At 45.7% G+C, this 25,923-nt stretch overlaps 1 protein-coding gene across 1 annotated transcript in view; it reads right to left on the bottom strand.

Annotated features, from left to right (window-relative positions):
• Positions 1-339: 339 nt before the first annotated feature.
• Positions 340-25,923, bottom strand: part of ATP6V1E1 (ATPase H+ transporting V1 subunit E1) — a 199,848-nt gene continuing 174,264 nt past the window's right edge. The window contains exon 9 of the mRNA XM_078673633.1: positions 340-936. Within this exon, the coding sequence (XP_078529759.1) occupies positions 874-936 (63 nt within the window). The 3' untranslated portion in view covers positions 340-873. The remainder of the gene's footprint in view (positions 937-25,923) is intronic.

Raw genomic sequence — 25,923 nt, 5'->3', positions numbered from 1 at the left:
CAGGTGAAAGTGAGAGACGACTCGATGAGATCTCTATTTTTCAGGATATTGTGCATTAATACTATATGTAGGCCTGACTAAGATGAAAACGAACAACATGCTACTGGAGAAAAACAGTAGGCAGGAAAGGAACACTTGAATTGGGCTCTCAAATCACTTAAAGTGATAGGATAGTTTTAAAAAGTTTTTTTCGTTCCCAGTGCAGGCACTTCTGAACTGCTGTGCAGAAAAGATACTAGACCAGCAGGCATTAACAGTCTATTCAGCGCCAGAAACGTAACTACAACAAAGCGACGTTTGTATTATAAAACTTAGTTTTTCCGAAAGGAAAAGCAAACACACATGTCACACAATTTTTATTTCAATAAATAACCAAACTCTTCATGGGACAATTAAGAGCTGGCAAGTTTCTCTCCACATATACATATTAGCAAAACCTGGCCTGGAATGCATATCAGGGTTTAATGACAAGAGAACAGGCAGTAGACAACTGCGTGTAAATACACAGCCTTTAACATAGGAGACCACAGTAAGCTAAATAAAATATAATATTCTATGAATTTGATGTTGCTTTCCCACGTCATACATTATGGAGGACTGTTTCCAGGAGACAATAAAGGAAGATCCTTCAGAAGTTGGGAGGCAATTTCCATCTAATGCAGTACACACATTAACACCATGGACGTGTCACCCGACACTACAAATATCTTGACTGATTTATTCATACTTGAGCCAGCAGGATACAGTACTTAAACATTTGATGGCCTTTAACAAGCTCAAGACCACTCTCTTTATCGCTTCTTTCTCTCTCCGATGCTCATGTCCCATACAGTCGTGGTACAGGTCCAGCCAGCTACCGTCTATTCAAGAACCTTAGTCCAAGAACTTTCGGTTAGCATTGGTACCAAACAAAGCGCTCCTGATGTCTGGCATCATCTGTGTAGAATACAAGAACAAAGTTGGTTGGGAAGAAATAATTAATAATAAGACAAATCGATCCCAGTAGAAAACCACCCTTCCTAACGCCATAAATTCAACAGTGGGCAGCATGCGAGTCCCTCAAACACCTTTAATTTACCATACGAGTCATCAGTCATGTGTGGTCAGTGGCTGATAGGACTGCTAGCGTTTGTATCATGGGCATACAGCTTTTCTAAGAGCTAGAAGTATGGAGCTGCAGTACTTAATGTTTTTTTCTTTTCCATTTAACAGGACATTGGTTTAGAGGAAGAAAAGATCGGAAACACGTCGGAAGAAGAGAATTACTTTGGCCTCCTGTTATAGGATAGTTAATTGTCCAATGCCCTACCCACTGTGGGTAAGCTCCAGCCACATACTACGAATGACTATTTCATTGCTTGATTCCAGGTCCAAAACAAACCAGAAGGGTCTTAAAGAATAACAAAACTAAAACAATCTGTAACTACCCGAATCAAGCATTTACTTGGTGTGTAATCGGGTTTTGCCACGGGGTTGCCACTGCCTTGCTGGTTATAAACTTGTACCCTCTTAAGCTGTGACAAATCATGAAATAAAATAATGCATTTCTACAGTTTGTCCCACTACGAAATAATGCTATATGGTCAACAGTGATATATAATGCCAAACTCCAGCGACCAAGGGTACTCATTGCAGCGTAGTGGTTTACCATCAGCAGTTGATCTTCTGGAATAGGGCAGCTGATGCCAAGCAAGCATTGGCAAAGCCAATAGGTCTTACTTTTGGGGCCTGTTGGTTGAGCCAATTGCTTTTGGTGGGACTGTACAGCATTTGTAAACTAGGCGGCGTTGTCAAAATAAAAAGTAATAAAAGGCGATATATAATTGCACTGAAATGCAAATGTATCATAAAGAATACACATGACGAGGGTGCCATTTGCTTTCATTTTTTAAATATTTGCCTAGCTAAGATGGAAGATGCAACTTGGATTGGTAAGTTAAAATTAAGTTTTGTTAGCGAGATTGCGCCAATTAAAAATAAAGCCTGCAGGTGAGAGGGGGTTACAACGGAGGAGAGGATGGGGGAGAGAAAGGAAGGGGAAAATCAGAACATGGAGGGTGTGAGGGGAGAAGCACAAGCCGGAGAGACCACCAGAAAAGCACGAATGAGAACACCCAAAAAGAAGCACATAAGGGAATGGAGAGTTTCCCCTCACCTATCAAATTACTGATTCTGCACAGCACTACATTGGACACTAAACCCAGGGCACTGTTCCCCCAACTGCTGTTGTGCTGCGCCGCAGTGTAAGGACAGATGATTTGCTCAGAGAGGAAAAAAAACCAAGAAGGACAAGTCAAGCCATTAAATAAGATGCCATTAAATAAGAGTGCCAATAAAGCCAACCAATAGTAAGCAATGGGTGGGTTTTAATTCCACTGTAAAATCTCAGTAAGCCGACAATAGGTTTTTTTCAGCCTGCGCTGGATCTACAAAAAAGCACGATGACGTGTCTGCAGTTGCCAGTCACATAATTCTTTGGGTACACAAGTGTGACCATCCACGTACATGCCTACAGAATGACATTATAATGTTTATGAAACATTACCAGTCATTCGAATTTGTGCCACATGGTCTTGTTTGAATCTTTTTGTAATATTCTTGTGTCAATTGATTTACTGCATAAATGGTCTAATTTGTAATGTTTTGTTTGAATGATAGAGAGATTGTTGGACATGAATGTGAGTGTATGAATATTTTAAGTCGTTCTTTGGCAAAAATATTTAAATAAATTCCCTTTTTGTATTTTTGATATATACACTCAGTTGCCTTGGTTCTTTGTTCATCATTACCTTATTATCAACCTCATATTCATATCTATAGTTGATTGCCTTAAACATGTACACTAATTGATTTTGTCCCTACCTCAAGGAACCTTTATTTCTAAGTAGTAGGTGGCCTCTTCTTTTGCATTATAGAATGACATGGGTCATCAAAAACAAAGTGCTGGATGAAATGCTTGAATTAATCTCAGCCATTGACAATTGCCTGGGACGCTTCCCAAGCCATCATTTTTTATCCATGCCACCTCTGCAAATCAACTTTGACCCTGCTCGGATTAGAACAGTCCAGCTCGAACTTCCAGGCCAGGTGCTCCCCACCCAGTCACACTGAAGGCGGGGTGATAGCTGGGTATGCAACCCAAGCGAGTACCAGTGCCTGAGATTAATTTAATCATTCCATCCATTACTTTGTTTCTGATGCCCTAAGTGAGGCAGATGTGGGTCCCGTTCTCACTGCGTCACTAGAAGTAAGCTATACCTGGCTGATGAGCATGAATAAGAGTCAAACAGGACATAGGTTGCTTGGGTTCTGGTTCAGGGATGACCAGGCCTGGCAGTTTGGGCTGGGCAGTTCCCAGTGGAGCGGGTTCAACACTGATTTGCATATGGTTGGGTCCAAACTGAGGTCGTATGGTGGGCACAAAATGATGGATTGGGATGTGGTCCGAGCAGTTACCAGAGACTACAAATAATTAAAGTATTCCATCCATCACTTACTTTTTGGTGCCCTACAGAATTACATGAGCATCATTTTCTTTTCGTCCATTCTTGATAGCTCCAAGATGGCAGAGGCCATTTGGATGAATAAATAACAAAAATTCTATATATTTTTTTTTTTTTAAATAAGGACCACTGAGTGTGCGGGGACAGAGTAGCAGGTGTGTAAAGGAGAGCAACATGGAGTAGCACACACAACAAAGTGGGGGAAGGGGGAGGGTGGCAGGGAAAAGTACGAGATAGAGCAACACTTGAGGGAGAGAGGAACACAGGGGAGTTTGGAGGGAGAGAGCGCCATATGGAGCACTGGGTGGTACCAGTATTTGGAGGGGGAGAAGCACACAAGGGAGAGAGCCGGGAAACCAGCGCTTTCATGGAGTGCTTAACCTAATAGAAAAAAAGTAACTCCCTAAAAATGAGCAGTGGAAGGCTACAAGTCAGACAATCAAAACGAAGGCAATGATACTATGCTCCAGGAAAAGGCTGAACACAAGAAGAGGAATAGAAGTCATTGAATAAGAAGCAAGCACATGAGTGACAGTAGGGTCAATCAGCAGTAATTAACCCCTTCGGGGCGGATGACGAACTCAGCTCGTCATGGGCGTAACCTGCACTACGCGGATGACGAGCTGAGCTCGTCAGGTAACGCGGGTTTTTTAAAAACGCAGCGCACAGCGGGAAAACCGCTAGCGCGCATGTGGTTAATGGGCAGTTTAGTTTTCTAGCCCACTAGAAGTTCACAATAGGACTTTCTCATCCAGATATCCTACACTGTCTGGTAAGAAAGAACTAAAAACTATACTGGCAGGAATAATGAAGATGGTTGAGAGAAACACAAGGGAATAACTTTTGTAATTCTCTAGTTATCATCACCTTTTTGAGTCAGCGGAAGCTTCAAACATTAAATGCATGTATATGCTATGTATGCAATATGAACTTTATGCAGTGTTACATTGCATTTAATTTTTTTAAAAGGAGGTAGAAGTGCTTTGTTTGAGCCACAAAAACACTCCATTAATATCTGGTAATCTGAAAAACCAAATCTGTTCTATAACATACTCTTGCCTACAACCATTGGCCCGAGAAGAAACAGTACTGACGTTTCGTCCACCCGGAATCAACCAGCAAAAGGAAACACCCCAGTTCAACCCTCCTCAACACCACTTACAACAAAGCTGCCAACACCAGCCAATGTCTACTCAGATAGGACTCCGCTTAAATATCACATCCCTTTCTTGGGGCAGCATTCCAGATTGATACTTGACCTCATACCCTTGCCTACCCCTCAGAATGACCATATTCAGAGTTGGGTATTTCAGGGGCAAGTTGGCTAAATTTTTGAAGAGATATGGGCATCTTGCATGACTTTCCTGTCCTTTAAACCAGGGGGTGCCGCAGGGTTCCGCTCTTAGCCCAACCCTCTAACATTTATATGCGCCCACTTGCAGATATTGTTCCGAAACATGGTTTTCAGCTGGTGTCGTATGCTGATGACACTCAGCTAGTTACGACCTTGGAACAGAAGGGACCTGGAAGGGTGGCCGATTTTAGGACCTGCCTGGGGGAACTCGTGGACTGGATGAGACTGAGCTGTCCCCAGTTAAATGCAGGGAAGACAGAGGGGATGGTGGTTGGGAAACAGCCCTCCCTCTGGTCACAGCATTGGTGGCCAGAAGCATTGGGAACCAGTCCAGTGCCGAAAGCCAAGATGAAAAATCTGGGAGTCTGGTTCGACGTTAATCTCTCCTTCTCCTCGCAAATATTGGCTGTGGCTGGGACTTGTTTTGGCATTTTGAAGTTGATACGTAAGATCTTGGACCTCCTCCCCCTGAATGATAAAAGGACTATTGTACAGGCGTTGGTCAAGTCTCGCCTGGATTACTGTAATGTCTTGTATCGAGGGGTGACTGCCAAAAATCTTAACATCTTGCAGAAGGTCCAAAATGCCGCAGCCCGGCTTATCTTGAACATACCTAGGAGGACATCGGTCGGAGAAGCTTTGAAGGAACTGCATTGGCTCCCTATCCGGACCAGAGTTACCTTTAAGGCTTTATGCCTTAGTCACAGGATCATTGGGGAAAGGGGAAGGCGTTTCTTATGGCCTCTCCTGACAGTCCACCAGCCTGCTTGAAATCTGAGATCATTGGGCAGTGCAAGATTGACTGTGGAAGGTGCGGATTGATGGAAGATCCTTTGGTTTCTTGGCAGCTAAGGCCTGGAATGAGCTCCCAGTGGATCTTAGGACTACTGAGTCTGAGTCTTTGTTTTGTAAGAAATTGAAAACATGGCTCTTCCGTCTCCCCCGGGTGGGCGACAGTGGTAAGGTGCCATCTTGTATGGATGCCCGTGTTTTCTTGGTGGCCAGCATGGGAGGGTTTGGGGTTCAGTTTTGCCCTAGCGCGGGGACACTCCCGTTGGAGTAACCATTGCGCTTTATATGCTTCCTAATAATAAAGTACTCACCTCTCTGTTCTAGTGTTAAATGTTCACAATCCCCAGAGTGAGGCAGAGTCCTATGCTTAACCCACAGGACTGATAATTGTTTGTTTTGTCAAACATAGCACCAATGACACTAGAATATCTGTCCTGGAGCAACGTAGAGAAGTTTATGTGTGAGCTACCCCAGCAAAATATATTTTGGAAATCTTTGTGCTGATGTGCAAGCCCACATTTGGACCAAAACTTGAGAGTACATTTTTACAAAGCACCATGGTTGGAATGCAAGGCAATGATCTTGGCACACTACTTCACTTAAGACCACACCCTCACAGCAAAAAAAGAAACAAATACTGGTTGCCATTCCGGTTAGAGATCATTTGTTCTTTCTTTGGCTCTCCTCCCATTCTATGTCTGAGAGCGACAGGCCAACTCTGCCTCCCATCTCCTCTGTCAAGGCATTGTCCCGGCCTCTGTCAGAGCCCCTTTTCCAGATTCTGATGACTCTCGGCTTTGATGGAGCCAATCAAGACCTAGTGTCGAACCTGGTATTTGGCCGTATTGATCTTCAATGCAGACATCACTCCATATGTCTCTAGTTCTCCCATTCAGGCTTGTATGGGAATCTCAATTCTGACTCAAGAAGTTGGTTGTGTATATCCACACTTTACTCCAGTCATAAACCTCTTCCCAATCCTGAACTCCTCCACTGACCTCAGTAGAAATCTGCAATTCAATTGATCAAATGCTTTTTCTGCATCCACTGACAGTAGCAGAGCATTCTTCCAGGTTATTCTAACAGTTTTGAAGTATATGAAATATCCTTTTTGTATGGTCTCCATGGGTCTTCTCGGGACATAGTCAGTATGATCTAGGTCTATAAGTGTCCGGAGAACTGTTTTCAGGCAGGATACTAAGGTCCTTTGTGTCTACATTTAAAAGGGATATCGGTCCACATGAATCGCAGTGTCAGGTCTTGGCCCAAGTTAGGGGTTTAGAAAATTTGTGCCTCCAACATAGAGTTCAACAAGGTCTGTGTCTCGGAGATGGAATTATGTGCGTTGGTGAGAGGGGGTTGAATGTTCAAGGCTGTGACTAAATGTTTTAAAGAATAAAGGGGTGACTATACCTGAACCTGGCAACTTACCAAGCTAAAGTCTGGCATACCGGATATAACCCAACCAAATTTAATAGGTTGATCAACTCCTGAAGCCTATTCAGCTATAAAACAAGGAGAGTCTGCAGGTGTCAACAATGACTCTCTTTGGGTGAGGGAAATGTCCTGCTTTATTCCCATATAAACTAACAAAAGATTGATTTACATCTGCATCTCATGCCCGTGAGGACCCCGACTGACCTCCAACTCATTTTGCGCTCTAACTGATTTAGCTCATAATTTACAGGCTGGTAGCTTCCTAGCTCAGTTCCCCTTCGTTCCACAGGATTATCATAGTTAGCCTGGTCTGTCTATCATATTTGCCTTAGAGCATACAACTTGCACTACATTTTGACCGGGCTCAATTAATCTGATAGAAACATCTAGCGGCAGATTCCTTACCTTTGAACTTCTCAGGTGTCAGACTGGATCCGGAAGATTTTTCATGAACAGTAACCCTGCATGCCAGTAGGTGGCGTCAGTAGACTCAGCGTAATGTCAATGTCATTGTGGTCATCATTATAATGTCTGCGTCGCCTAAATAGGCATCACCTTGGCGCACAGATGTCAGTTCTTTTCTTTCCACGCCAGCCAGCACAGACCCGAACAGAGCTACCCCCTGTAATTTTTTTTCGACTTTGTCAAACTTTTCCTTGGTGTGTAGGGTTTCCTAATGTCCAAGTGGACCTCAGGATTCAAACTGTGCGGCGCCTGTCACCGTGCCATGTCGGTCACAGATCCCCTCCTAGTGTGTCTTTGGTGTCTTGAGCACTACCACAACCCAAAGTCTTGCTCCGCCTGACAGGTCATGGCGAAGAAAGCTTTGAGGTAGCGGTCCCTAAAGCTGTTTGCGGCCAGGCGTCAGACACCTTAGAGGTCTTACTCCCGGTCTTGGAAGGTCCGAGCACAGCTTCGGGGGCTCCAAGTCTTTGTCCTCCCACTCCAAGGGGTCAGGAAGTAGCACAAGTTGAAGAGTGCTTCGACTTTACCCAGTCTGTCACCCGACCCGACGGAGGAGTCTTGGTGTGCGAGGCCTCGTTCTGCAGAGTGCCGGGTCGACCCGCATTTCCCTCGATTTCCGGGGCTGAGAGCGTCCCCCGCCCAAATGAAGGAATTTTATGACGCCATGAGCGCCTTGACACAGCAGGTTGGACATCCACCGACACTGAGACCAGAGCAGACGGAGCATTTGGGCTTTGTCATTTCCTCAGCCTTATTCTGAAGGGCTCGGATTGGAGGAAGATTGGGAGGAGACGCAGGATCCCTTAGAAATCCAGTTTTAAAAACGAGGAACTGGGTGATGCCAGTGGCTTAGATACCTCTCCAGAGCCTCGCATGCTTTCCCCTCCTACCCTGGCTATGGAGGAGGGAGCTTTCTTTGCCATGGTGATGCATAGAGCTGCAAGAGTCTTGGGCCTGCAGCTTCCTACTGTGGCAGTCAAGACCAATGTCTTGAAGGAGATCTTTCAGCCTGGCGTCACCACCTCTGAACCATTGCGGTCTTTCAATGAGGCCTTAACAAACCTTCTACTGGAGACTTGGTCCAAACCCAACACAGGAGCTCCTGTGAATAGAACGATTGCCCACCGCCAACACCCTTCTCCAGGCGGTCCAGCCTTCCTCTCATCACATCCAACTCCTGAGAGCTTGGTGGTCCAAGCCGTTACCTCCTGTGGCGCATTCCCTTCCGCACCCCTGAAGATGGGATCCAAGAGGCTGAATAGCTTTTGAAAGAAAATGTTTTCTTCCACCAGCCTAGCACTGCGGTCAGTAAATACTGCGTGCCTATTGGTCCATTACTCCCATTCCCTATGGGAGACGGTTGAGCAAGTGCTGCCACAAGTCCCAGAGGATCCCTGGGCTACCCGCTCCCAAGCTGCTGCTGACGGAAGAGACGCAGCAAAGTTTACTATTCACTGTGACCTCGACACAACAGACTCTGGATGAGAAGGTCTGGCTTCTCCTGGGATGTCCAAGCCAACCTAATGAACATGCCATTTGATGGCTCGCATTTCTCCAGAGATCGGGCGGGCATGGCGTTAGAGAGCTTCAAGGAGTTGCAGGCTACGGCCAAGTCCTTGGGCCACTATATGTCATCCTGGCCTGCATCCACCTTTCACTCCTTTTGTCACTACGAAAGTGGCTTCCTGCTGCGCCAGCCCTATCCTAGCCTAGCCTAAGTACAGGGCAAGTTCCACTTCTGCACGGCTGTGGCTCTCCCCAACTCTGTTTGTCAGGCAGCCAGAAGTCAGGTTAGGCCACAAACCCCTCTCCCTCTCCCTCCTCCGCCTCCAAACCCTCCTGATCAGATTTTCCAGGATCATGGGCGTCCAGCTCGTGGTAGTATACGCCATCACCTCAACCACTGGCTGGACATCACCACGGACAGGTGGGTTTTCCAGATAGTCCGAAGTTACAACTCCCTCCCCTTCAAGGCTACCCCTGCCTCCTATATACAGTTGGTTGATGGAGGATCGCCTCGCTTTAATTCAAGAGGAAGTCACAACTCTCTTGGCCAAGGGAGCCATCGAGAGGGATTCAGTGCCAGAAGTAGGCTGTGGTTGCTATTCCCGCTTCTTTCTGGTGCCCCAAAAAGAACAGAGGCCTTTGTCCTATCCTCAACCTCAGAGCCCTCAACTGCTTCCTCAAAAAAGAGAAGTTAAAGATGCTTACTCTGGTTCAGGCTCGGTCTACCCTGGACCCAGGAGACTGGATGGTAGAGCTGGACTTGCAGGATGCTTACTTCCATATCCCTGCGGTTTACGGTAGGCCACGAGCATTTTCAGTTTGCCATTCTCCCCTTCGGCCTCACCAGTGCCCCTCTGGTGTTCAGCAAAGTGATGGTGGTGGTTGCAGCTCAACTGCGGAGTTCAGGGGTTCCAGTCTTCCCCTATCTCGATGACTGGCTGTTAAAGGCAGGCCCACCCCAGAAGCTCATCTCCCACCTCCGGTCTTCGGCAAATCTCCTGCATTTGCTGAAGTTCACTATCAACGTGCCAAAGTCACACCTGACTCCTCCCCATATGCTCCCTTTTAGCAGAGCTGAAAGGGAGCATCTGGGCATGTTCTGGACACGGTGCAGTTTTGGGCATATCCTCCTGAATGGAGAGTCCAGGATATTCAAGCTAAGATACCGATGTTTCAGTCTCTGCCCTGGATTTTGGTGAGACAGACTTGGAGGCTGCTGGGTCTCATACATCCTGCTAGTGACTCATGTCAGATGGCACATGCAGAGACTGCTAGTGGGAACTAAAGTTCCAGTGGGTGCAGCATTAGGGAAGTCTCACTGACCTGGTGCCATCTCGGAGGGAATTGCACGAGATTTGCATGGGTGACTAACGAACCGTGAATGGGTTACAGGCAGACCCCTCTCCCTTCCCCACCCAGATCTCACAGTGGTGATAGATGCGTCACTCCTGGGTAAGGGTGGCCATCTGGGGAAGGTGGAGATCAGAGAACTCTGGTCTCCAGCGGAAGCCGGGCTCCACAGTAACCTGATGAAGCTTCGTTCGATCCGACTGACACTGATAGCTTTCCTACCATCTATCAAGGGAAGGGTGGCTCAAGTGTTCACAGACAACATCATTGCCATGTGCTACTGCAAAAAAACAGGGCTTGTGGATACTCTGTCAAGAGGCCCGGCGCCTTTGGACTTGGCTGGAACAGGGCATATCATCTAGTGGTTCAACACCAGTGGTTCAACACCAGTGAACACCAGGGCGGACAAACTCAGCTGATGGTGCTTAGTGGATGACGGGTGGCATCTCCATCCGGAGGTGGTCCAAGGACTCAGGGGAGACCCGTGGTTAGATCTGTTCGCCTCCGTCGAGAACGCGCAATGTTAGCAGTTTTACGCTTTGGAGTTTCCAAGGTGGCTCTCACTCAGCAACGCTTTTTTTCTTGAGTGGAACTCGCTCACCTATACGTCTTTCCTCCCATACCACTCCTGTCCAGAGTACTCAAGAAGATCAGGAACAACCGGGCACAAGTCATTTTTGTGGCTTCTGACTGGGCACAGAGAGTTTGGTATCCTGAGCAAATGAGCATCGATCCTCTGGTCAGGCTGCCCTTTTGGGTGGATCTTCTGTTGCAGCAGCAGGTGAGGGTCCTCCACCCAAACCTGTCCACTCTCCGTTTCCCTGCGTAGAGACTGAGCAGCGACAAATGACAGCATTCGACCTTCCTCCTCAAGTATGTGAGGTTATTCCGGCAGCCAGGCGTCCCTCCACCAAGTCAATATACGCCTGCCGATGGCAACAATTTTGTAAATATTGAGAACGGTCTATAGACCCATTGGCCGCCTCTCTGTCAGACATTCTCCTTTTCATACTGTCTCTTGCCCAGCAGGGCTCTGCTCTGGGCACCTTTTGGCCTTTTCTGCTTTTCTGTGGTTGCCAGATCACTTTTTAAATCACATATTGTACATAGATTCTTAAAGAGGCTTACGCATTAGTTTTCACCTTCTCCTTTCAACATGTGCCAATGGGACCTTAATCTGGTCCTTACTTATCTGATGTGTGCCGCATTGGAGCCCCTGCGCAATTGCCCTCTCTGCCTGCTCACGATCAAGACAGCCTTTTTAGTGGAAATAACGTCGTCCAGGAGGGTAAGCGAGCTGCAGGCTCTTGCTTCTCTACCTCCTTACTTGACCGTCTTCCAAGATAAGGTAGTGAACCACACTAGGGTTTATTTTTTTACCATAAGTTGTGACACCTTTCCGCCTAGGGTAATCGGTCACCTTGTACACCTTCCATGCTCCTCCGCATCCTTCTAAGGAGGAAGAACTTCTTCACTGTCTGGAATCAAAAAGAGCGTTATCATTCTACCTTTAGCACCCTAAAGAGTTCCGGGTTGAAGACCAACTCTTTGTGGGTTACGTTGGAGCAAAGAAGGGATATTGTAGGAGAGTAGGGTCTGCTATCCTATGGTCACCCCAATTTTTGCTTCACTGGTTTTCTAATTAATGTGGCTGTGGGCCTGCTAATCAGACCCACAGCCTGCTGTTCTCTCTCTAAATTCACAGACATGTACTATAGGTACATAACCAATTTGGTACTGGACACCTTGTCAGCCCCTGTACCATGCACTATAGGTGCTCAGGGCATAGGTGCATCCAAGGCCTACCAGGGCTGCAGCATATCTTTTGCCACCCCTGGCTGGTCATTAAATCGACACAACTGGCTGTTCACACAGCTGGGGCAAGGTGGTGTAATCACCCCTTGCTTAGATATAGTATACCTATATCTAAACCTATATCTGGACACATATATACCTATCAGTCACTCCTATGGCAGGCCTTCACAATCCTGGAGGCAGAGTGCTTGGTTTTATGGGAGATGGTGCTCTAGCATGAGCTGAGCCTGTCTGCAGTGTTCGGAACCATTTCTTTACTGCTGTTCCAGTGATACTGCCATACCATATACTCTAAAGTGCATTATAATCCTTACGGTTATTGCAACTCCGGTTGGCTTTATCAAAACATGTCGTGTTTGGTGTCATACAACGTGGAATACTACCCCCTCGCCAGTTCTGACGACGGGGGCAGCATCCCACCCCTCTAGGAGGGGAAGACATGTTACTTACTGCAAATGCGGTTAATCCAAACCAGAGCCCCAGCATCACAAAATGGATGCTGCTGCCACAGACACGAGTCTGGCCTCCTGCTGCTGACCGAAACTCGACAGAGGAGGCTTGATCAAAGGATCTCCTGTCACAGGGAGGTGTCACACCACCCCAGACAGGAGATAGTGGATTGTAGCAGGGAGGGTTGAAAGAAACTAGACACTGCCTGGGGCACACAAGGTGTCACTGGGCAGATTCCAGTCAAACCGGTTCTGGGGCACTCCAGCCCCAGTCTTGGCGGCAAACTGGACCCACCCCCTTCCTGGGTCCCACCCATAGGAGGGACCTAGCAGGTAATCCAGCCCCCAGATTTGGAATATAGGTGGGAGCAGTGCCAATGCACATCAGATTATCCTGACTGAAACTAATGAAACGAAACTCTGGACCCTTCGGCATCCTACTCGACGTAGAAGACTGAAGAATCTTCCTTGTGGTCAAGGAGTGACCACCCTGTGCAAACAGGCACCATCCAGCACCTCGACGTTTGCTTTGTTGCAGTTCCCGCCGGAACTCGAGCGACGGAGATCGACAAGACCCAGCGTGCCTGCCTTCTAACAGCTCGATCCACAGTCCCTGCAGAGCTGAGACCCGTGGAGGCGACCTGAAGCGTGGGAGCGGCCATCTTGGAGGAACAACGAAGCGCTGACCGAGCAGCACCCGAGGCTCCCTCGAAGCTGTGCATTGGAGTTTGAGAAGCTCCAGCCCCGAGCAGCTTTTGCACCAAAGCTCACCCCTCCACACTCGACGAGTGCTGCGTGGGGCCCTTTTGCATTTCCCTGCTCGACGCGTTGGTCCGGTCGCTTGCCCGTTGGCTAGCGGCCCCAGAACCGACGAACCCTTGAATTTACACAGCTGGTCTGGTTGCTCCAGACTGGCACTCGCTCCCCTGAAAAGGAGCACCCGCTCTGACCTTGCTGGTCCGAGTGTTAAGCCATCCTCGAATCCTGCGTGGGTTGCCTTTGCCAAGGCTTGTTTACTCCGATCTTGAAGCCGACACCGCCGACAGCGAGAGCCTTCGTGGGACAGCTCGTGATTCACTCCAGGACATCCTCGGTGCCCCAGAGACCACGCGGCAGCGGAGAGAAGCTACACAACATCGACCTGATTGCGCCCGACATTGCCTGGTTCCTTCATGGTTCCTTCCTGGTCACTGGCTAGTGACCCAGACTCTGTCCCCTCTGCTTTCAGGTACTCTTCAACTTCGATCCACCCTTGGATCGCACCGGACACTTCTCTTCTGGACGCCTGCAGCATCTTCATCTTCATCTTCAGGCACCCTAGAACTTCGTGACGAAATCAGACACATCTTCGCACCTGTGCACCCGCTTCCTATGGGTGAGGTAACACGAACGCCGGTGCTCCTGTAGTGGTATACACCTCTAGTGTCTAACTCTAAAGTTTTGTCCTTCTAGTCCAGTCGGAAGACTCTTAAAACTGTAATACGATAACTTTTACGCACCATTGACTTTACATTGGTGCAAGCCTGTGCTTCCCGCACTGCACCCGAATCCCGCGGGCTACTCCCGTCCTAATTGCTGTTAGTCCAGTGTAGTCCCAGCGATTCACAAGGCCCTAGGCCTCACCCCCGATCGATTAGTGATTGTTATACCACTTTATTGATATATGGTTTGAGTGGCCACCGGCCTCATCCAAAACGTGCAACTTGTCTATGTTATACTGTGCTTTTATTTAAACGCTTGTGCTTCATTGCTCATAAAGAGTAGTGGGGATTATTCTAAGAATAAATACATATATTTTGATAATATATAACTTGTGTGGTGTCCTTTCATTTGATATTACAGGATTGTATATGGTAAAACAGCTGGCTTCGCATGTCCTCTTGAGTTAAGCCTTTAGGCTGCTTAGTCCATGCTACCACTAGGATAGCTTGTCTATAAGGTTAACTTACAACCACCACAAGGGATTGTTTGGACTGATACAAGGTGCCCACAGAACTGTGGACATCATATACCAGGCAAACTTCTCACAGACATGCTATGCAAAAGAGGACCATGTCCAGATGGGTGATCCTTTGCATTAAAAAAAAAAAAAATCGGTTACGCTCCAAGAAGCTAAGAAGGAACACCCGGAAGGCCTTCGAGCTCATTCCACCAGGGATAAAATGGCCACCACGGCTCTCCAGCGTGGTTTCCTGGTACTTGACATCTGCCAAGCAGCTACGTGGTCCACCCTGCACACGCCTGACAAGCATCATTGCCTGGACACTCAGGTCCAGAGGGAGGGCCTCTTTGGCTGCTCGGTCCTTCAGAACTTTTTGGTATTAACTTTTCTGCAGTCCCTCCTCTGGGGATTGCATTGCTTGGGCATCTGTTCAAAGGTAAGGAATCTGCAGCTAAATGTCTCTATAAGATGGACAAGTTACTTACCTTCAGTAACACATTATCTGGTAGAGACATGATCTAGAAGCAGATTCCTTACCGACCCACCTACTGCCAGTCACCTTCACGGCTCTGCGCTTCTGGCGTGAAAAGTCATAAAAAATACTGACATCAGCGTGCTGAGGAGGCATCTATATAGACGACGCTGATGTCAGAATGAAGAACACAACACCATCTACATCACACGGAGTCAACCGGTGCCACCTACTGGCGTTCAGGGGTACTGTTCAAGAAAAATCCTCCGGATCCAGTCTGATGCCTGGAAAGTTCAAAGGTAAGGAATCTGCAGCTAGATCATGTCTCTACCAGATAAGGAATAACCAAAGGTTAGTAACTTGTCGTTTCTGAACTATCTCTAGCTCTGTCAAGCACATTTCTAGCTCTAGCGTTTCTAGTTTTTCTTTCCTAGCTCTTTTCATCTTGACATGGGCCAAAATCAAGATGCCTCAAATGACTGCTTTCAGGGCAACCCAACAAGCATTTGGCAATGTTCATGCAGTTTTGGACTTTATTTTTGATGTGTGACAGCCCATCCATATTTTTCCAGTGTTTTGTCGTCATGGAGCCCACCATCAATGCTCACATAAGGGAGATCCGGAAGTGGTCAAATAAACTATGTGAACAATATCCTAGTGAGAAACTGTGTCAACAAAGTTGGGGCCAAAAACGGTCTAATTTAGCACAATTGTTATGTGCCACTAAGAAGTATGCACACTCAAGTTGGGATGTTGGGTTTACCATATATCCTTAAATCTCATGCTCTGGGTCCAAACCTTCCCTCCCCAATGTTCACAAGCCCAGTGGTCCCACCCTTTGTGCCAACCACGCCCTTGTACCATGCAGCACTATAAGGACGTCCCTTTCCACATTGTGCCCGATATCGGATAGTGTTTTTGAGGAATGTTTCCTAGTTTTAGTTAGAAGGATAGATGTTAATGACTATGAATTTATTCTGTCCAGTCTGCAGAATGACTGATGGATCTACTCGCTGACTATCTCTAACCAATGTATCTTACATTTGAACATGTTATAAGCAAACACTCACAATTTCTTTGTCGAGCCAGACGAGAAAAATTGGTTAGGAAAACATTTAGCCTTCATTTGGGGCCATCTTCACTGAGTAGCTGTGTTTCCTGCCTCAGAAAGATTTCTCCCTCAAGACTGTGGAGGACCCCCAGCTTTTTTTGCCAGCGAGTTTAACCCTTGGGCATTATTATCAACGACTTTCATGGCTGTGATTGAGTGACACGTTGTGCCATAGTGCGGCCTCCCCCTGAGCTTTGTGGTAATTAGAGGGCTCCCTAGAACACAGAGTTGTGTGACCTACCACTGTTGTATATAAGACTTGATAGGCTGGTGTATTTCCCTCCCAACAACCCAAACTTTCAACAAGAAAAACGTGTCTTTCTCGACCATCAGTCCTTCATCAAATAGGGCAAGTCATACCCTCAATCTGCGACCTATAGTGGCCATCTCTCAAACCCCAGGTTTCCCCACCACATTGCCCCTAAATCCCACCCCTTTTAAGTCCCAATATGCTTCAATCTAATACTGGCAGCTTACTCTGAACACCTCACTGGTGATAGGGAATTCTCACTGCAACAACACCTCTTCTCAGTTGGTCGATAACTACCTGCCTCTCTGCCTACATCCTTCAGATATAATTTGGAATTGCTCCTTCTGAAGACTTTTTGTCCCAATTTCGTTTTGGATTCTAGTTTTGTCGGCGACCTTTCCTGGGAGTCTTGGTTTCCACCGTCATCTACTGCAGACCTCAAATAAATGTAGAATGTCTTCTCCATCGAATAATGTCTTTTTGTTTTGCTAATTAATAGTAAAATGAGGCCAAATATCTATCCAGCAGTAGTCAATGTTTGCTACAGTGATCTGTTACTACCTGGAATTAATGGCTCTATTGCAGGGTGTGGCTGGCATAACCTGGAAAAGCTAAAGGCTAAAGGCTCACTTTAATGTAAAGTCAGGTGTTCTCTGAGCTACTGACTTTCGACTTTATCTCTAACATCCATTGAATACGGTAAAGACTGGTCAGGATGTGGCTTGCGTCTTTGTGTCCTGGACCTTGCCATTCTGTCTGAACTGTCCAACTTCATGGATTTCCTTTTTTTTAAAATTATTTTTATTTATTTTCACCTGGTATAAAGTTACAAGAACATTCGATATTATTTCAAAGTAAGCAGATTCATGATATACATACATAGTTTGTTCTCATCTCATAAAATAACAGTACCCAACATAAATCGAAACTAAGTGCCAGTACAATTCAATTCTAATTTCCCCCAGATTTTCTCATATTTCTGCAATGATTTGACCCCTCTGAGTTCTGCTAGCGCACATTCCATAGTTTTAATTTCGTTAACCAGATACCACCATTCCAAGGCGTTGGGTGGGTTTGGGCTGACCCAAGCTCTAGCTAGAGTCAATTTGGCACAGGAAAGTAAAATAGATAGCAATACAGAGTGTGGTTGATTAGTAGTATATAGGCCTAATATTACCATAGGGGCTGTTATTGGAGTGCTGGAAACCTTTTTTATAACTAATATTTTCCCCACTTCTTCCCAGAACTTCCCAAGTTTTGGGCATGTGAACAGCATATGTATAAGATCTGCTGCATACGCATCGCATTTTGGGCATTTGGTTTTCTCTCCCAGATTGTTATTGGGGGCCCATTTAGAGATCCTTTCTGGTGTGTAGTATAGCATATATACGGTTCTATATTGCTGTAAACGTAAACTAGAAGATCTTACATGATAATGAATGTTAGTATACGAGTTGCTTATTTGTTTTCCTGTTACGTTGATTCCCAGTTTTACATTCCATTTATTAGCTATTATTTCATTATCGTCCGTTCTTAAGTCTGTAAAGATCTTGTATGTCAAGCTAATTAATGATTTCTCCTTTTTTGAATTTAAGATATCCCAGATGCCCCCGCTCGATAAGACTTTAATGCCGTTCTTCCGTACTAAGAAGTCGTATATTTGCCTATATTTAAACTTGTGTGTGTCGGACAGTCCATATATTTGTTTTAAAGTACGGAAGTCCATTATACCTTGAGAAGTATATAAGTCGCCTAGTACCTTGATACCTTTCGATTGCCACCTTCGGGATTCCCCATCGCTAAATATGTTAGGTAGTCCAGGATTATCCCATAAAGTTAATTGGGTATGATATATGTTACTTTTACAGTAAATAAGTATCTCTTTCCAGATCTTTACTAAATCCCGTGCAGTCTTAAATTTAACTCTTTTATAGAAGTTGGGGTCGGTGATACGAAGTAAGAATTGTTTGGAATCTCCTTTTAAGAGTAAATGGTGGTAAAACAGCAGATTCTCTGAGTCTAATACAGATCTGATACGCCTTATAAATGAGGCCCAGAAGTAGAGTTTCAAATCAGGGAAATTGAGACCGCCTGATCCGATTTGGTTTTTTAACATCTTTAATGATCTCCTGGCTTTCTTATATCCCCAAACAAAGTTACAGAAAGCGCTATCTAGTTGTTTGAAAAAAAGCTTATTTTGTGCCAACGGGATTGATCTAAATAAATATAAATATTTGGGTATGATATTCATTTTTATTAAATTTATTCTGCCAATTAAGTTTAATGGAAGTCGGTGCCATTTTTTTAGATTCGCAATGGTGGTTTTCATAAGTTTATTGTAGTTGATCTTGTTGAGCTCTTTAATATTTGAGGTGATTTGTACTCCTAAATAAGTCGCAGTCTTACAAATTTCAGACATTGGTTGGGGAGGGACAAAGTTAGCTATTATTTGGGTTTTGTGAGTGTTTAATTTATAACCAGATACATTGCCAAATTTGGATGCCTCTAAGATAATTACTTTCAGGGAGTCGGTAGCCTCAGTCGCATAAATGGCAATGTCATCCTCGTATGCAGTTATTTTTAGGCTCTGCCCACTGGTTTTAAAGGGAGTTATTTCTGATTGATTATCCAATGCCTTTAAAAACGGTTCTAATGATAAGGCGAATAATAAAGGGGATAAGGGGCACCCTTGACGTGTGCCTCTCCTGATTACAAAATAGTTTGACGTAAGACCGCAATAACTAATGTATGCGGTTGGATTGTCATAGAGGGCGCGGATTCCATTTAGAAAGTTTCCGCTGAACCCCATATGTCCCATTATGTGCCATAGATAGTCCCATCCCACCCGATCGAATGCTTTTTCAGCATCAAGCATTATCATTGCTAAGGGAGTAGACTCTACCTCAGCTATGTCAAAAGCTGTTATTGCGGTATTTACATGGGCAGATGTGTCCCTCCCCACCACAAACCCGTGTTGTTGTGTACTTACTATTTTAGGCAATAACGGTGCGAGTCTTCTGGCTAAGCATTTTGCAAATATCTTAGCGTCGGCATTGATTAGGGAGATAGGTCTATATGAGCCCATCTCCTCTTTGGGTTTACCCTTTTTGTGAAAGAATACAATTTTCGCCTTGTTCCAAGAGTGCAGAGCGGACCCTGTTTTACTTATTTGATTTACTACTTCTAAAAGAAGGGGTGTTAATTCTTCCATACATGATTTATACAGTTCCAAAGGGATGGTGTCTTCCCCGGCCGCTTTACCTAGTGGTAGCGTTTTTATAGCTTCGTTCAGTTCTTCTCTAGTAATTTCTAAAGCCAAGGTTTCTGCTTCAGAGATGGTTATTTTGTTCGTAGGATTCTCTTTTAGGTAATTATCAATTGTATTGCCATTAGGTGTGTTTTCCGGCGTATATAAAGTTTCATAGTATTTGGCAAATTGTTGTATTATATTGTCTGTCTGGTTATATCTCTTATTGTCAACTCCTATGATTTGTGAGACCATAGATTCCGCTCTATCTTCCGCTACCTTAAATGCTAAAATTTTGCCAATTTTGTCACCTCCTTCATATTGTGTGAGTTTATATTTGTGGATCTGTGCACTCCTTTTTCTTAGCAGGTTTTCTTTGGTCTCGCATTTTAGCCGACTAAGGTTTGTATTAATAGCCAGAGTTGGCTGATTTCCTCTTAGCGCCTCTATTAGTTTAACCTCTTCTGCAGCGATATCCGAGGTCAGGGTTAGATTGCGCTTTTCTTGATTTTGTTTTAAAATATACGTCTGTACAAATCCTCTAATACTAGCCTTACATGTGTCCCAAACTGTTAGACAAGAGGCAGTATTTCTATTAAAGATCACAAATTCTATGATGTGTTGTTTCAATTGTGTAATGAAAATCATATTCGACATTAGATTCCTTGGAAACGTAAAGGCTCTAGGGGGATTGCGTTTTTGAGAAGTAATCAGTTCCACCATAATAGGGTTATGATCAGATGTGATGCGTGGGTATATAACCATTGTTGAAATAGAGCTCATCAACGAATCTGATATTAAAGCCATATCTAAGCGTGAACATAGTTTGTGAGGAGCGGAGTAGTATGTATAACCAGGAATATTCGGATATAATGAGCTCCAAGCATCTGACATTATGCAGCTTACATAAATTAAAAATAGACGCTCTAGTTCTAGGCATTCGGACGTGGTTACCAGGGCGTGTTGTATCCGACTGACAATTCATGATGCAGTTAAAATCACCCATAATTATGACTTCTCCTTCCCATCCTAATAAGGCTATACTTAGTTGTTCATATATTCTTGGATCTTCTCTATTTGGTCCATATACAACACATGCCACGAGCTTCACATTGTTATAACATAGTTGAGTAATTGCCCACCTCCCCCATTTGTCAGATTGCGTCCTAGTTATTTCTACATTGAATCTTTTGTCTTTTAATATAGCCACCCCCCTGACATGAGAGGCAGCTGCTGAGTAGGTTATCATCTCGAAGCCCAGTTGGTTCAATAACTTCTTATCGCTATCTATGATATGAGTTTCTGACAAAAAAACTAGATGGGGATTATACAAGTTTAATTCTTCAGTGACTAAATGTCTCTTACGCTTATTGTTTAGCCCAGAGACGTTCCATGCTATACATCTACTCCTTTGCATCTTTAAAGTAATAAGTATAGTCAATGGTGCCTGTTAACAGCATAATTTGATGTTCTCCAACATATGAGAAAAAGTGCTTTACAGACATAAATCTCTCCTCGAGTCTTTCTACCAGATTGAAAAAAAAATTTCTTCCCCCCTTTTCGCCCCACCCTCCCACCACCCTTCCACCCTACACCCCACCCCCCGAACTGCGAAGACCTACCCTCCCCCTCCCCCCCTTACCTACTGCTGCCGTTGATGAGGCAGCTCTTGCGGCTAAGAGCCTAGGACAACCCCCCCCCCTCCGCCTTTAATGACTTTGTCTCTACTAATAGTGTTAGTTCAGTCCCCACAACCCTTTTTTTTTTTTTTTCCCACCCCCTTATTTTGCCCCAAAGTGCGAAAATAGGTACATATAGGTATAGACCACCTCCTTTCATTTCGACTCAGTGTCTAATTGCTCTTATTGACACTGGCTAAGAATGCCTGCGCTTCCTGCGCTTCATAAAAAAAGTTTGTATGTCCGTTCATGATCACTTTGAGTCGAGCTGGTTCCTGCAGGTATGCTGAGCCACCAAGTTTATTAATTGGGTCGATTAATTTGCGCATTTCCCATCTCTTATCCATCGTAGCTTTGCTTAAGTCCGAGCGTGCAAAGATAGTGAGATTATCGATAGTTATCGGAGTGTTGGGTTTAGCTTTTTGCCACACCGCTTGTCGTAGCAGAAAGTTGCCAAAATAAATCAATAAAGGACGTGAGAATTTACTATTAAGACGTTTTTGGCCTAGTGGGAGCCGATGTGCTCTTTGAATTTGGGAGTCCCAGTCCCAATCCGAAAGTTCAGGGAATGCACGGGGCATCAGTTTCACCAAGAAGGCCCTGGGGTCAGACCCCTCTGACCCTTCCGGGATTCCATATAGTTTGAGATTAGATCGTCTTAAGCGATTTTCCAGGTCGTCCACTTTCCCCTGTAACTGGGTGAGTACTGTGTCATGTCGCTCCACACTGGCGTCAACCCTTTGCGATCTTTCTTCGACCAGAACAGTTCGCTGTTGGAGCTCCGTTATCTCCTGTGTGATTCCCTTTAGTATGGAGGCTATATCTGTTATTGAAGTTTGCAGTCTTATGTTATCGTTTTTTAACTGCTGGTAATGTGCCTCGGACTCTGCCCTTTGATTTACAAGAAGATTTAGAATGGCGTCTAACTGAGGGTGTTCAGTTTTGCCCAGCTTGGGCTCTTCCCTTAGATTCCCCTGCCCACCTTCAACGTGAGATTGGTTTAGGTCATAGTCCGAGCCCGGGTCTGCTGCGGCTACTGGATCCAATAGGGATGTAGCTCCAAGGAGGTCATTACCCCCTCTGATCTGTTCGCTAGCTTGTTTGTTAGTGATAAGATTGGGAGTTTGCATCATTGAACAAGGCCCATTTTCCTGGAGCTGTTGTATCCCATTATCATTGTCTGTGGGGCTGCCCCCTGAGAGCCTTAAAGTCATGTTTTTAACTAGTCCCTTAGCCTCCATCCACTTTCTTAAAGGGCTTTTGTCAGTAACAGTTTTTCTTGTACTCAGGGGGATTACTCCGGCTACCATGTTGGTCAGAGTTCTACCTTTTTTTTTATGAATTGACTTAGCCTTGCCTCTGCGTTTCCGTGGTGGCAACTTGGTCAGGGTCTTATTCGCAGGTTTGTCTGATTCCTCCTCTGTATCATAGTCACAGTCCTCAGAAGAGAGATACTCCTCATTAAGTTCCGGAGATTGTTCTGTTCCGCGATAGCTCATAGATTCAGTGACGAGACAGTTAGGCTTATCCTCGTTTAACACCTCCTTTGCCACTTCTAGCCCAATAGTTGTCTCGTGGCTTTCTAGCTCTATTATCTCTTGTATCTTGTTACCTTCAATCAGGATAGAAGTGTTATCGTTATTGTCATTATTGTTGGATGAGCCTCCGGATGAGCCTCCGCCCTCCCCTGTATTTGTCCCGACTTTAGCACTTTCATTAGTGTCTGTATTTTTTTTTAACATTATTTTTTTAGGGACTGTTCCACAGTTAAGTAAGGGAGGACGCAGGACCGTCTTACCTGCCATCTTCTTATCACTCCCCTTGGCAATAGTGATTTTATCAAGGTCGTCCTTCGCACCCTGGGCTGCTGATGAGGCTTGCATTGCCCTTTCGGCTTCCGTTTCATTCACCTTGACGCTCATTGCAATTTTCTCAGCACCCCCCAGCGCGTTGGTTGCAGTGACCCCTGCAGATTGCAGAGCTGAGGCTGAGGCTGAGGCTGAGGCAGGGACAGGGCCCAGGATCGAGGTTGCCGTTACTGCCGTGGTTACAGATACAGGTACAGGTGCATGCACAGTGATCGTTGCAGCAGCAGCAGCCGCGGCTGTCGTAGAGTTTTTAGTGTTTCGGGTAGTTCGCGGAGGGTGCTTGGGTGACATACCTTCTGTATTTATGGTTGCAAATGTAGCTGAGAGCCTTGGTTTGGCCAGTCCAAAAACAATGAGTCCAGAGTGAGTGAGCCTTCTCTCGAGCCAGAACTTCACAGCTCGCCAAATCTTCGTGGTGTGCAACAGCATCCGTCAGCCTCCGTCAGCCTTTGGCTATGACAGGAGCAAGTTCCAACAGTTGCAGCAACGTTATGACAGATCTTCCAGCGTTTTTTTTTCCCCTATCGATCAGACACACTGCGGTAGTCGGCATGCAGCCCTGAAGCCGCCGGTCAGCAACTCTCTGTCCTGCCTGCTGATGCCGTTAGCGCCGCTGAGAGAGCTCTCTCGGTTGCACCGTCACGGACTCTGCAGAGTATGTCAGGAAGCGTCAGGAGGCTGACATGGGCTCCGGACCATATCCTGTGTATTCCGCTGCCTTCGCCTCGAGCAGACAGCCGGCACAGCACTGGTGAGTCAGACTAAGGCGCAGCGTCCGCTTACTCCATCTGACCTCGATGTTTGAGCTCCGTATGCTCTGTGCAATCGCGCTGCGCTGCACTCAGCTTCGCCGCCCGGCTCCGTTAGGTCTAAGTTTGTTAAGACCAGCTATCGGGGTTGGGGAGTTGTTTGACTGATCTGCATAGCCGATTTCGCCAAGAGGAGGAGAGAGCTCCTAGCGCGCCGCAAGCAGAGTCCTCACTCCGCCATCTTGGACTCCGCCCAGCCACTAAATCTGGCCCCAACTTCATGGATTTCCTTTCTACCACCTGGAGAAGAGCTCTGAACATCTTCTCGACATAGTTTACTATATTGTTACCTGCCGCTTCGAATGGTACTCCTCAATACTGAGGTTATATTGTTCACAGAGGTTCTCAAGGTCCTCTATGTGAAGCATAACATTTTGCTCTTATATTGCTACTTCTAGAGCGCCCACTAGATATATGGGAACCCTTGCGTAGGTTTTTGCAAGAACACCGCAGAGATCAAGCCCGAGCCCCTGCCATGGAGGGGTGGACAAGAATGAGATGGGTTGGGCGTCAGATGGGAGGGGGTCTCCCTTTGCTTACTGAGTCGCAAAAGCTTTCTTCTTTTCTGTTTTGGTATGGCTAGAGAGGTCCCTTCCATTCCCAACTACCCTTCCCCTTATCCCTTCTCTTCACTGGATGCTCAGTTGCATCCCTTCTGTTAGTGAGTGAATGCACTGGCTCGTGCTGAGCAGAGATTGCTGGAAGACAGGTTGGACTCTATGGACTAAAGCGCGCCCAAATGGGTACTTTAGTGAGCTCTAACAGGATGATTAGTCTTGTACCGCTGATCGGATAGCGCGCATCCTGTTCCACATTTGTGCTCCTGCTCTTCCTTATCACAATTCGTCACTGTTTGCATCTGTTTGAACTCACAAATAAAGGTTTTTGAAACTTAAAAAAAAAAACACTTTGCTACTTCTAGCCTCAATAACTCTACCTCCTTCGATCAGCTGTTGACTGATTTTTCGAGGTAAAACATAGGCTCTCCCAGGTAGTTAACAGAAGGGATAAACCGGATGGTAAATCCGCAGCGGTTATTACTGGCATGAGCATCATTAATGTGAGTCACAACAGAAGTATGTCAGGTTCAGGTGCCCAAAGGAATCTGTGGCAGATAGATGCTTTCACTGGTGTGTAGTTATAGTCTGGCTTGATAACGCAGCAGCTGCTAGACAATTATGTGAGAACACCAGGAGAGGGGCACTCCTCCCAAATGTTGGGAGCCAGGAGTACGTTTTGATTGGGCAGATATTGTGTGCTTTCACAAAAAGTGGCTGCTCTCACTCAGCTGTGATCAGTTTGTTAATGTACTCAGCTGCCAGGGGTTGAACCTTCAAGGGTACACACTTGCTATTAAATTGTCTTACATAACTAGATGATTTATGGTGGTTTTCTCTTGCAGCATCACTGATGGCAGGAGGGCAAATAACCTACGTGTTTTTTTTTATTTCTGGCTTGACGGTGCAACTGTCACCTGACCTTTTAACCTACATCAATATTATGCTACAGTTATTTGTTCTACGCAAATACATATCCATTCTTTGGCCATCTACCTGTAATGCTTCACATCGCCCCATAGATCATCTTTTAAAGCCAAACCTATTTGCATTGCTTGCCAATGCTCGTTTTATACTGTGGGATACAGGAGCACTAAATGCGCCATCTCCCGCCACTTAGAGGCGGCATGTTCTTCCTTTGATGTGGGAGTATGGAGGCTGAGTGTAGGGGCCTTGTTAGCCGCCTCACAGGTCCCAGCAGATATCAAGCCTGGAGAAATCACACCATGTGTCCATCTGGGTTCTTTCATATCTCCTTCTCTCCCACTGCGCTGTCCCAGATGGCCAATGATGTACGAAGCACAGCGCCCCAGTACT

Source organism: Lissotriton helveticus, chromosome 1_1, assembly GCF_964261635.1.
Source record: "Lissotriton helveticus chromosome 1_1, aLisHel1.1, whole genome shotgun sequence".
NCBI classification, from domain to species: Eukaryota; Metazoa; Chordata; class Amphibia; order Caudata; family Salamandridae; genus Lissotriton; species Lissotriton helveticus.
The sequence above is the reverse complement of the archived record's forward strand: the minus strand, read 5'-3'. Positions and strand labels throughout refer to the sequence as shown.